The sequence below is a fragment of the Coptis chinensis genome, chromosome 3 (assembly GCF_015680905.1).
Source record: "Coptis chinensis isolate HL-2020 chromosome 3, ASM1568090v1, whole genome shotgun sequence".
Lineage (NCBI taxonomy): Eukaryota > Viridiplantae > Streptophyta > Magnoliopsida > Ranunculales > Ranunculaceae > Coptis > Coptis chinensis.
In genome coordinates, this window is record NC_141458.1 from 119,221,265 (window position 1) to 119,234,575 (window position 13,311).

The 13,311-nt window shown below is 36.2% G+C and overlaps 1 protein-coding gene and 1 pseudogene across 2 annotated transcripts; both read right to left on the reverse strand.

Annotated features, from left to right (window-relative positions):
• Positions 1-538: 538 nt before the first annotated feature.
• On the reverse strand, positions 539-2,986 carry LOC147513672 (RHOMBOID-like protein 2; annotated as a pseudogene). Its single transcript, XR_015215581.1, has 5 exons — positions 2,560-2,986; positions 1,621-1,784; positions 1,312-1,472; positions 908-1,158; positions 539-803 (listed from the first exon to the last, which is right to left on the reverse strand). The product of XR_015215581.1 is annotated as an RHOMBOID-like protein 2 (transcript).
• A 2,979-nt stretch (positions 2,987-5,965) lies between these two features.
• Positions 5,966-7,392, reverse strand: LOC147513673 (large ribosomal subunit protein eL24). Its single transcript, XM_086596849.1, has 5 exons — positions 7,235-7,392; positions 6,853-6,928; positions 6,645-6,746; positions 6,387-6,535; positions 5,966-6,272 (listed from the first exon to the last, which is right to left on the reverse strand). Exons 1-5 carry the CDS (start codon positions 7,243-7,245, stop codon positions 6,116-6,118), a joined length of 495 nt encoding a protein of 164 aa, XP_086452975.1. The 5' UTR covers positions 7,246-7,392; the 3' UTR covers positions 5,966-6,115.
• Positions 7,393-13,311: the final 5,919 nt, after the last annotated feature.

Below are 13,311 nucleotides of genomic sequence, written 5' to 3' on the forward strand. Positions count from 1 at the left end.
CACCCCAATTTTTTTTGACTTTGACCCGACCATCGCCGGTGGTACTATCGCTACGAGTTTTTTTTTTTTTTTCAATTGGGGCTTACATTGGTAATGTCGCGCAAGGTAGCCCTATCCCAAATTTGCAAATGATATTTGCGACCACCTAGAGTTGTCAAAATTTGAGACCAGATTTTTCAAAAAATTTCTTCAAATTTGAAGAGTATACTACCACTACCTAGAAATGCTCTAATATGACATTTTAGTAATATTTATAATTAATTTTATATATATTTATTAATTAATTGTGTAGTTGAAATTAATTGATTTTAGAGTTTTCAGTTCGGGTCGGTTCGTTTCAGTTTGTAATATATCTTATCGGTTCGGTTTGGTTTCAGGTTCCTAATTTTCTTATCAGTTTGGGTTCGGATTTTCGAGAACCCAACCTAAACCGATCCATTGAAATCCCTAGTCATGGCAGTGCAGAGACTCCTTCAGACCATCTTTAAGAATGATAAATTAACACCAGGAAAAATATATATGTAGTAATACATCAATAGGTTCAAACAATGGTTAATTAGAATAGGAGGACTAAGACAACCTCCACCAATGGAGTTCATATAAAGAATTTAAAGCAAACCAATTTATAGTGTATAAACTATGCATGTACAATGAAAAATAACATAATCACAGGAAATGGGAAACTGCTTCATCAATTGTCACATTTCCAACTTGATGTCGGAACACAGCTAAGGTAATGACACCAATTACAGTGATCATTTCCATTTACTCCTCGGAACAGCATCACCAACCCCACGACAAATCTGCAATATTTGCAACAAGAGAAGTCTAAGTTAATTTGCGACAAAAATGCAAATGTCTGCAGGACACGGTTTCAATAGTGTGAGTTTGTATTTTTGAGGTTTACCCAGCAATCAACAACGCAAAAGCTATGATCCACAGTACGTATTGGTACATCTTGTGTTTAGATTTGACACGAACATCAGCTGGAAGATTCAAACGTTCCATCCATCCATATTGAGGACGAAGCAGCATTACAAAGCCGAGAAGGAAACCCGTCAGAAATCCTCCAATATGGGCAAAATTATCAACATGAGGCAGTATTCCAACAGCTAAGTTGATAGCGATGATGAACACAAGCGTGAACACTGCTGCTGCCTACAGGAGAAGAACAGCCAAGTAAGATATTCAACTCATGGTAACTGCAAACAACATATTAATAATTTGCATAAAATGCACGAAATAACATATCTTCACCAAAATGAGTGGCGTTTTAAACATTCATAGAAAGCAGAGGCGGGTAGGTCTGACCTTGTTGGTATAAATAGTCCAGTTGGTAAAAGTTCCGAGAGCATTGCGCCAAGAAGTCCAAAGAGAGCCGGAAGCTCCAACAGAGATACTGTTTCTAATGAAAAGGGTTGAGAGGACACTCCCGCCAAATCCTGACAGAAGGTAGATTATCCCTATCCTGACTGAAATATCGTAAGTGTCAGGAAGAACTTTTCGTGACGAAAGGAAAAACAAATTAAAAACAAAGAGTTAAATTCAACTACATAGATAATAATTAAGCTTCAGTATATTAGAAGTAACAATTCAGATTGTAGAAAATGTAAAGCTTACCAAATCCAAATTGTTGTTCAAGGCGAATGCCAATAAAGATCAGGCTCAACATGTTTGCAACCAGATGGACAATACCAGCATGCAACCACATACAAGTGACAAGTCTCCATCCTTCATGCTTGTGAACAATTTTGTTCCATTTGAGACCCCCCAACTTCTCTAACCTGTGAATGTATGAGTGGTATATAATGAATTAATGAAAGGCAAATTATATACATGTAGCAAGAGCTCAAACTATTTGAAGAAAACTCAAATCAAAAAGAAAGGGGAAAATAAAAGTGAAAGATAAATCCGACCAATGAAACTGACTATAACAATGGATTACAATACCAAACTAACCTTTGCACATTCAAATATTGTAATCTAGTAAATTTTGTCAAGAAGACAAGGTTCTTACATAAAAATCACCCACTATTTACTATAGGATTAATGTCGTGAACATCAAAATGATTTGATAGAGTTTATGTGGCTGTGACGATGCCAATAACGGGGGGCGACGAGAGACCTACCCATGGAAATAGGACTTGAAGATGCAAAAACTGCCTAAAAGATAGAATGTCATGCAATCACAGAGGCATACTTATGACTTGTACACAACAGACATCTTTCTAAATCCTCAACCACGACATAGGCTGAGGCATCCATCTTTGTTGAGTTTCTTGCCCAATTAATCGTAAAAAAAATGTCTAACAAAACCTTAAACAAAAGTGATTAGAAATTTAGAATTAAAAGTTGAATGCAAATTTCTAAAACTGCTTAACAACTATCCAGACAGTGCAAAGCCCACACTGGTTTCACTTCAATTCAAGACTTCCCAATCAAGAACAAAACACCAAAATTCATTTATAACAACATAGATCAAAGAATCAAAGCCACTAGAAACCAAAACAACTAAGAAAATAACAAATAACAAATAAAAGGGTACGTAAGAATCATTACGTGGATGAAGAAGGGCCTAAGAGTGGATTCTCTTTGAGGGGTTGAAATGAAAACCTTCCAAGAAACCTTGCAAAACATTTCCGTTCAAATGACTGAATGTTGTCTGGACAGTTGTTGATATACATAGCAACTACGAACACAACAATGTTTGCCACAACAAACACTGGAATCAACCATGATGTCCAAACTTTCTCCGTATTCTCTTCATAAGTTGAGTAATATGAAGATGGATTGTTTCCATTTCCTCTGTTTTTCACTCCCCTGCTTTCTAAATCTTCTCCAGCCATGTTAACTCTCTCTCTCTCTCTCTCTCTCTGAATGAATGAATGAAGGAAGTTAAGAAAGGTTTGTTGAATACTTAAATTGGAGTTGGTTATAGATAAAGAAGAAGAGTGGCTTGGAAGGGAGTTGTTGGCAGTTGTAAAAAGAGAAGACTCCTGAACGAGTAGAGAAGATTTTTAATTTATCATATGATGGGTCCCTTTATTACTGAAACTGACAAGAAGGTTCAGTGGAAATGTGACATATTTGATTTATTTTTTTTGTTAACTGGCGGAGAAGTGGGCAAGGAAGCTGATGAGAGAATCAACATAGATAAGCTCAAAAGAAATAAAATGAAGTACTGACAGTGGCAGAGTCCTTGCATGAGTTTCCTAAACAATGGCAATGAGTTTCCTAAACAATGGCAATGAGTTTCCTAAACAATGGCAGCAAGTTTTATTTAATTTTGGTAAATATTGGTGTTAGGAAGTAATTTTAGAAAATCTACAATTATTAGAACAGGTTGGAAGATAAACTAATAATGAAAAGAATCTACAAATTAAATTGTTACTTAATAAATCCAGTGGTTATAGTCTTTTAGATTACCAAATTTGTTATCAATTTTTATATGGGTCAGACCAAGGTGGAAACTAAAAAATATTAAGGCCTAGATCAGACAGAGTTCTACCACATGTGCTATATGCCTATATATGTTGCCTCTTCAAATATTTAATCGTGGCCAATCATGAAAATTTCGTTTATCGCCATATGCTTTATATCGCTTTTAAATACATGCTGGAATGGATCTAAATGCATTTAAATGATTTGCTAGGAATTTCAATATTACCAAATAATATAGAAATATATATTTCAAGAATTCATGTCACATTATGCATAGCATGAAAACTTTCACATTTTCTAATTAGTAGACAATGTCGAAGTATTAACATTTGCATAAACATTGTTCAAGACTTCGAAATTACAAATGGCATGAACGAACTTCCTCCACGAGCAAAGAAGGGAGCTAGCAAATTTTCAATATTTACACGAAGTAGCTAGCCATATTTGGATGGCCTGGTCCACACGGTTTCAGATACTATTGAAAACAAAGTTATCAAAATAATTATGTCTAATGAGGCCTGTGTCTTAGTACAAAAGTCTTTCAACAACTTTACCATTACAAAACGGGAAAAGAAAAAGTCACCAAAAAGGAAAAATAGTAATGAAAAGAATAAAAAATGTGAACGACGCAGGCTGATCTGTGGCATTGGAAAATCTTTTGTTTTCCCTCTCAAACATTATTTTATATCAATGCCGTGTTTCTAAAATACTGTGGGCATTTTCGTCATAATGAAAATGAAAAGGTGCAATCGTGATTGTGAGTTCACTGAGTTGACTTGTGACTGCTCAAGTTTATAATCGAACAAATGGGACAGCCACGTTTAACAGTTAAAAACCCAAAACACGTTATGTGAGGAAGTGGATTTAGTTGGTTTGTCCAGAAATTAAACGTGGAACGGTTGGGACTGGGGAGTAGTTCTGTTTGTTGCTTACAAGCTACTCTCCCTCGTCAGAACGACAGATATTCAACCTTAACTTCCTTCTTTGCATCATCAATTCATCACCGCATTCACCAATTGGCAACATGTGGCACTTGCTATGAACACAGATCACCTACGCCATTTGGTTCATGACAAGTCTCAAAATTCTTGTGGATAATTTAGCTTTGAAATTAACTTGCTGCCAAGTGCCAGGAGTCTCGGTTAGCAATTTAGCACGCACTCGGTGTTTAACTTGAACATTGCGTGTAATGAGAATTCCACGGTTCACACAATCGCATTTCTGGGCTGGTCATTCTTTTACCTTTCCAACTTTCTTTTATCGATTTTTTGCACACCTTTCCAACTTTCTTTTATCGATTTTTGCCCAAAGTAAATTCACGTTGTGATGAATGAGCATTCGCTAGTGAGTGCATATTGAAATCGGACGTGGGAAAGATCATTGGGGCAAAAAATGTAACACAGTTAAGAGTTAGGACTTAAGAATTTTGCACTATTCACTATTGTTGCTTACCTCTACTCAAAGATGACTGTGGAAGCCGCTGACATTTGGATCCATTTAAGATTTCCTAACATAGTAATATGGTATTGCACGCCATACTTGATTAAGCTGAAGAAAATCTAAGGTTGGTAGGTGCTTAGTCGCTACTTACAAATACTTGGTACCAAATCTGATACCAATTTCTTCCTTCGACTTCTAAAAATATCTTTATTAATAAAGACAGTAAAATGATCCTCACACAGGAAAATGTCATTTCTCTAGTTATCTCTAATTTAACTAAAAACACGCTAAACAGTTTCCCCATCAAAGGCTGCCTACAACATCGAGCTCATAGAAACACTTTTAAACCACCACTTTCAATCTGATGTTGTGTGCATGAGAAATCACCCTCATCAATTTAAGATTTATTAAAGGGTTAACTAGTATTAAAGGGTTAACTAGTATTACCCCCACTAGATGAGCCAATTAGGATTTCCCCCCTAAATACACACAAAAAAAATCAAAGTGGATTGACTGATTTAGGGGGGAGACCCTAATTTCCCATCTAGTGGGGAGAAATCCTAATTGGCTCATCTAATAGTGGGTAATACTAGTTCACCCTTTATTAAATTACTAGAATGGAATCCAGATATCAGCAAGTCGCATAGCTAATTCCAGAGACTTCTGTTGTTTTCATTAGTTATATATGAATCTATTCCATTGCTTTATCAGTGAAGAATTCATTCCTGTGAAATACTAACTAGGATGAAACAGAGTAAATGCATCGACCTTTACAATACTGTAGAATAAATGACTACTAATACTTACTCAACGGTGAAACCACAAAACTCTAAATGGTTTTCTGATTGAAGTATATGCCACTAGAAAGTAGAAACTGATACAGAGGTGCCAACATTCCGATATAGATACCACTTTGATGTTGCCACAACTACACACATCATTGACCCTTACAAACCTTAAAAAGAAATCTGCAGACAACTAGATGCTTTATAAAATTATTCCCCATACAAGCGATGGAGACAGTACGAATCTGTGTATCTAGGATTTTAGGCTAGCGATCCAAAACCAAAATCGAAAAAAAGAATAGAGAAAGAAAACAGTTCACAAGTAAAAATATCCAAACATAATGAAACCATAAGCAACAAAACTAATATCACCCTACAACAAAATTCATAAACAAAAACCAATATTTAGGTGTCCACTATATTAAACCAGTGAAAGAAGATATGCTAGCTCAGCGTTTCCCACCACCGCCTCCAAGTTTTGGGCCCTTGGGTGCACCACCCTTGGGCATATTACCTTTAGCCGAACTCTTCTGTGACTTGGCCATCACCTCCGCCTTTTTCGCCTTCTTTTCGTCTTTAGTTTTCTTGATCCTCTCCTTAATTTCACTGCAGAAGACATGAAATTGTTCAACAGTGAGAAAAAGTTCAGAAATTCCAACACTAAACAACCTTAACTCACTGCCACAGGATCAAAAGTGCACTGATGGAAAGAAACCTTACCGAAGAGCAGCCTCACGAGCAGCATCACGGACTTCAGCCTTTTCAGTTCTTCTCTTCTGAATCACCTCCAAGGTAGCACCAACAATGGACCTCGAGTAGGGTTTCTTGGTCGCCCGACGCCTCTTCTTCACAGCTTCTGCAGCAATGTCCTTGAAGCATTGCAGAATAATCAATCAACAAATTCAGAAAATGGACAACCTTTAAAAACAAAAATGAAGCTGAGATTTGTAAGAAAATGGCCGTGTCAGAAGTAAAGACCTTCTTATGCTGCTTCCTGTACATGGCTGTCCAGGTAAGCTTTGATGGCTTCAATTTGTTGTGGAAGTATCTCTTGCATTTGGAATTCAAAAAAAGGAAGACCTACATGAACAAATCAGGCAAGATATTGAAACACGAAAAGGAAACTATGATAAAATTGGGAAAAAAAAAACTGCGACAAGAAAATAAAATATAACTCCCAACTTACCTGCGAATCAGCCCGAACAAATCTGATACCCCTACCAGGGTAAATCTTAGCCCCACTGAAGCGGCAGAGTTCAGTCCTAATACCCAAACATACAAATTCAGTTTAAAACTTTCTCCAAAATACTAACTCCAACAAGAATATTATTATAGAGTACAAGGCAATATTATCTCCCTTTGAGCTTTTGTGTCCAGCAAGGCAGATTTTATTTCTTTTAGTTTATATTGTTACCACTGACCACATTAAAATGCATTTCATTTTCCATCGACATACTCTTACTTCAATCATGGTGCTTAGATTACTCATCAACAACAACACTAAACCACTACTGTCTCATTGTGTATTAACAGAGATTATTAGATTGAATAAAGAAATGCATACTCACTTGAGAACCATGGCGGCTACTAATCTTGATCTCTCTGTGTACGTACCTACCTACCTTGCCGCTGCCGAGTTCAGAAAACCCCTATCGTTTCGAAACTCTAAATATATCAAGCATGGAATTAGGGCTACAACCTTTACATTGTACCCACTTTTTTACTTATTATTTACTAAACTACCATCGCATCAATTTGGGCTGGGTACGTTTTTCCTATTTGGTCTGGGCTCTATTCATATTTTATATTTACCAGGATTTATTTGCCCATATTATGTTTCTTGAGCTGGACCGCGCAGCTTAATCACTACGCATCTTATATTTTACGCTAAGCATATACCTATATAAGGGCATCTCCAATGGAGGGTAAAAATCCGCCCATCCACATAGGCTATATATAGACGTCATTAGGATTATACACTCTATCTAACTCCCAAATACATAAAGTATATATTTTCTATTTGTGGCTCTTCCAATGGTAGGTGGAGACAAATGTGTAAAAAGAGATAACAACGGACTTAAACTATCACAGCTCATTCAAAATAATGAAAAAATAAGAGTTTGGCCCGTTAGTGGTCCACTTTCATACGTCATTCAAAACAACGTCCGTGTTTTGCAATAAGTTATTAATCACTGAGCGACAGACTTAGACCATCACAAACAAAAAAATAAAGCTTCAAACGTCAATTGAAGTGATGCCCGAGTTTTTAAGTTATACAGATGTTGCTATAAGTGGCGTCCGGGCTTTTTTATCAATTAATAGTCTAATGAGAAATTTCTCACCCCATCTATTGACTAATAACGATATATAACCCCCATTTGAAGGAGTTTTTGACACTTAGAGTGTAAATTTTACACTTTATACTGTTTACACCCCCATTGGAGATGCCCTAACTAACCCAATCCGAACTGAGTAGTCCCTTTTTAGCCACAACAATTGCATAAGTCACTAGTGCAAAGATATGTTTTGTTTATTTCGGTATTTCTGTTGTTTGCTTTCTAAGGGGTCATTTGTTTTTGCCTCTTATAACCTCTTATAAGATGTGGCCCAATGATTTAGGACATTTTTTTGTTTGTTTTTTGCGTCTTATAAGAGACATTCTACTATAAATGTCTTATAAAAGGTTCCAATTCTATAAGTACCAAAATTGGATCTACTTTAATTCTATAAGTCTTATAACTTGAAAAATGACTTAAACACCCCCATCCATATACTCCTAGCTTTATTTCTCTCTTCTTCCATTTTCGTTATTTTTTTCTCCAAATAACTCTATTACCCTAGCCACCGGCCACCACCACCACCAAACTATTAAAACCACCACCACCACTGCCGCCACTACCACCACCATCATCACCTCCACCACCACTACCATCGTACTATTAAGACTATCACCACTATCATCACCGTACTATTAAAACCACAACGATTTCCACTACCACCACCACCACCACCACCACCATCACTACCACCTTGCTATTAAGACCAATATCATCACCTCCACTACCACCACCACCGTACTATTAAGACTATCACCACCACCACCATTGTGTTATTAAGACATCCACCATTTTCACTACTACTACTACCACCACCACCGTGCTATTGAGACCAATATCATCACCTCTACTACCACCACCATCGTACTATTAAAACTACTACCACCACCACTGCCAATTAAGGTAGTTTCCTAAAATTGATATTCTAATTATCAAAATTAATTTGAAACCGAAAATCAAATTATACACTTGTTTCAAATTAATATATTCAAATTAAATGTGATGTAAAGCAGGATTATATTTGTCAAATAACCATCTATAGAATGTCGTGTATTTGTTTTTTCTATCTTTACAAATGTTTATAAGAGAAACTTAAAATAAAAAACAAACCACTTTATAAGACCATCTTATAAGACCCTCTTATAACTTAACTAAAAAAAAAACAAATATCCCCTAATACAAAGCTAGGATTATACTAAATTGCAACCAATCCTCATAAATTCAAACTAATTTAATGTGGCCGTTATTACTCATTAGAGAGCATATCAACTACTTTAAGTTAGATAACTACAACACCTATGTGTAGATTGGTTTTTTTCATTTTCAGCTATTGGTTTCTAGGGAGATTGTTGGAACCGAAGTATTTCAAGTGCCCAAACCTATTTGCCATTTCTATGTGGGGATTTAGGTTCTTACACAATAGACTGATTTCAAAGGCTATGTGGAGATTGTTCAAAACATTCAATATGGGAGAACAATGTTTAGAAATTAGCCTTTGAATTTCACTTGAGCCGTACGATTTTGGCTCATAATCATGGGAAAAAAGTGTTGCGAGGTCGAAAGGAAAACCCTTTTTTTTTTTTTCTTTTTTTTTTAATGTGGAAAATCTAATCGCCACCTTGGAGGCTTGGATGGTGGGATTGTGTAATCTACGTGTGCGCACTATATGGATCCTAGGCTTTGATTACTACAAACGAACAATTATTCATAAATATTTTAGAGTTTGCATAGCCCCTTATTAGATCAAGCTACCTTCCTAGTCCATACATCGACAGCAATATCATTCGAGGAGGCTTGGACAAAATCCGGTTTGGTGAAATGTTTCGTTTGATTGTTTGAACTTTGAAGTTGGGTCTTTGGGGTGTCTGACAGTTTAAATTTTAGTAACTCTTTTCAAACAGTTTTCGTTCTATAACATTTTTTTTTCATAAGATTACTTTTTTGAGTTGAATGGATTTTATGAAAAAAGATTCTAGTATGGACTCTGGAACACTAGATCAAGTACCGAGTTATTATTAGAGCAAGTCCAATGGGGGGTTATATGGGCTGCTAAAGGCAAATATAGCACCCCAACCACAAAAATGTCATTCCAATGGGGCTGCTAAAAGGGTCTTAAATTTGGAAGGAGTCAAAAAACCTAGCCAAAGTTAAGACCTTCGCTAGCAGTTGCCATAATAAGTTATGGAAGACGGACGACATAGTATCTGTCGTCTGTTAGTTATTTATGTACAAACGGCAGAAACTATGACGTATGTCTCCCATTTTAATTAAATTGATGGACGGCAGACACTGTGCCGTTTGTACATTTCAGACACTCAACCCGATTTAGACTTAGCCAAATTCAATCAATTTTTCACTCACATGCATTTATTTGTCATCAAAGCCTCAAGCCTCAACTCCTAAACCATCAACTCTTCAACCACCAACCTCATTTCTTGTGTCAACTTTATAGACCACAAATTTCTCAAATTTACCTTTATTCACATTTGTTGCATTATTATTCTCAATTTTGCCTTCACTCACACTTTTTGCATTACTATTATCAACTTTGCAACCTTTCTTTTCACATTCATTATTAACTTTGCAATTTTTTTTCTCACATTCAAAATGGCTTATTCTTATCGCTATGTTGAATCAAGTTCCTCATCCGAAAATGAGAACATGATGAATGATGATTAGAACATGTTCGTACATATTTTCTCGTTGTTGCAAGACATGCACAAAGCTACGTGTGATCATCAAGCCTCGGTCCCCGGTAGAAAGTATATTTATAGCGATTGAATCGACACTCACAATAAAATTATGAAGAATTATTTCGTGCAATACCCGAAGTATCCCTTTGATATCTTCCATAGGAGGTTTAGGATGCACCACCATCTCTTCCTTCGAATCTTGAAAGTCATCTCCAACCATGACAAGTATTTCACATACAAGATTGATGGCATTGGAAAGCCATGTTTGACAGATATGCAAAAGGTGGTTGCTTGCATATGGTTGTGGTGCGGATGCGTGGGATGAATAGGTATAAATCGCAAAAAACACTATTTTCAAAAGCTTGAGGCATTTTTGTGGTGTCATGTTGGTGGTCTTTAAGGAAGAATATTTGAGGGCTCCAAATGAAGAAGACATTCAACGTCTATTTGCACAAGGTGAAAATCGTGGCTTCTCGGCTATGCTTGGAAGTTTGGATTGTATGCATTGACAATGGAAAATGTGCCCTACGGCATGACAAAGTACACATGTAGGACATAAGAAGAAACCTACAATTATTTTGGAAGTCGTTGCCGATCAAGACTTGTAGATTTGGCACATTTTTTTTGGTATGACGGGTTCAAACAATGACGTCAACGTGCTTCAACGTTCTCACCTCTTTGACAATCTTATGCATGGTGATGCTCCTCGTTGCAATTAAATCATGAATGGTCACCATTACAAAATGGGTTACTATCTAGCCGATGAGATTTATCTTAAATAGGCTACACTTGTACAAACAATCCCTCACCCAATAACTCAAATAGAGGGGTTTTTTGTTAAGATGCAAAAAACGTGTTGCAAAGATGTGGAGCGTGCATTTGGTGTCTTACAAGCTAGATGGGGGATAATCAAGAGTCCGACGCGAATGTGGAGTAGGGATGATATTAATCGGATAATGAAAACATGTATAGTTTTACATAATATGATTGTCGATGATGAACGAGAGAGATTGATATTGAAGATTGGCAAATTGATATGGATTGGGAGCCACCAGTCGCATTGTATGTTGTCAGGAATCGAAATGAGAAAATTGCAAGAAGACTCAATACACTTCGTCACATTCAGAGCAGAGAAACTAATGTTCAACTAAGAGTTGACCTCATCAATCACCTTTGGCTATTTCGTGCAGATCAATGAATTAGGGGTGATAAAAGGGCCGGGCCGGGCTAGCCCGCCCCTCAAACCATAAAAGCCCTCATGATTGAGGGCCGGGTCGGCTCCCCACCTTATTTGATATTGAGGGCGAGGTCGAGTATGGTCAAGCATGAAAACTCAAGCCCTTAACCCGCCCCTCGACCCTCATTTTTTAGGGCCAAATGAGGGCCGGGTCGGGCCCGGTCTAATTATACTTCACTAGTTTACTATTTTTTTTGTGATTTTTTTTTTAAATTGATTTAATGATATGTATATAAGTATACAAAACTAATTCTTATATCTTTAGAAAAAAATATATAGAGATGGTGGAAGAGATGATATTCTTAAAACATCTACATTTTTCATACTTAACTATGTTGTTAGGTTGGATTTGCTTTATGTATGACTTATATACATATCATTAAATCAATTACAAAAGTCCATATATTATATTATGTTATAATTTATTCTCTATTGAAAACAAATTTAATGATTTTTTTATAAAATTTAGATAATTATAGTATAATACATAAATTATCACTCCTATTTTGGGTTTACACAAAATAATCATAGTTCACTTTTCTTTTTATATTTGACCTCTTTTACTCAAATTACAAAATACCCCATATGATATGTGGTAAACTACTATTATTAAACATCATTTGTAGTGAAAATATTTAGTTCAAATAGAGATAATTGTGGTACCCTACATATATAATGTAAAAAAATAAAATATATCTTATCGAAAAAAAAAAAAAAAAAAAAAAAAAAAAAAGGGGCTGGAAGGGGGCTGGAAATCTTGGGCCGGGCCTATGCTCCAGAACCTAGACCCTAGCCCGCCCCTAACAAGCATGAGGGCCGGGCCAGCCCGCCCCTCAAATCTGTGAGGGCCAACTTTTGAGGGTTTTGACGCGCATTTTTGAGAGCCGGGTTGAGGGTCGGAGGGCCAAATTATCACCCCTACAATGAATGTAGTATGAGTATTTATATGTTTGTAGTTTGAGTATTATATATGTTTGTTATATCGTTTGAGTATTATCTATGTTTGACTTTATGTTGTTTCAAAACAATTCAAACTAAATTTGAAATTACAATATTGGAAATGAACTAACAACAATAATAGAAATGAAATAACAATAATAATGGAAATGAAATAACTAAAACAACATTGAAATTAATCTAAGTACTAGAAGCACCACTTGGAGTTCCAAACGTTATACTCTCTCTCTTTTGGCAAATTATCTCTATTTTCATCGTCTTGAAGTATTCGACAATTTTTGGCTCAAGAATAGAAGTATCTTGTGCTAATATTTTGTTGTCTTTCTTTCCACTTCTTGAGCTCCATCATCTTCACCCCATCGGCGGTGGCATTCATCATTTGTGCCAAATACTTCTCCATCATCTTGTAATTCTCTCCTATT

Excerpts from the sequence above, each read along its gene's own strand:
- LOC147513673 (XM_086596849.1), bottom strand. Across the intron at positions 6,536-6,644 it reads ACAGGAAGCAGCATAAGAAG|GACATTGCTGCAGAAGCTGT; the intron begins GTCTTTACTTCT and ends CAATGCTTCAAG. Across the intron at positions 6,273-6,386 it reads GCTCGTGAGGCTGCTCTTCG|TGAAATTAAGGAGAGGATCA; the intron begins GTAAGGTTTCTT and ends TGTCTTCTGCAG.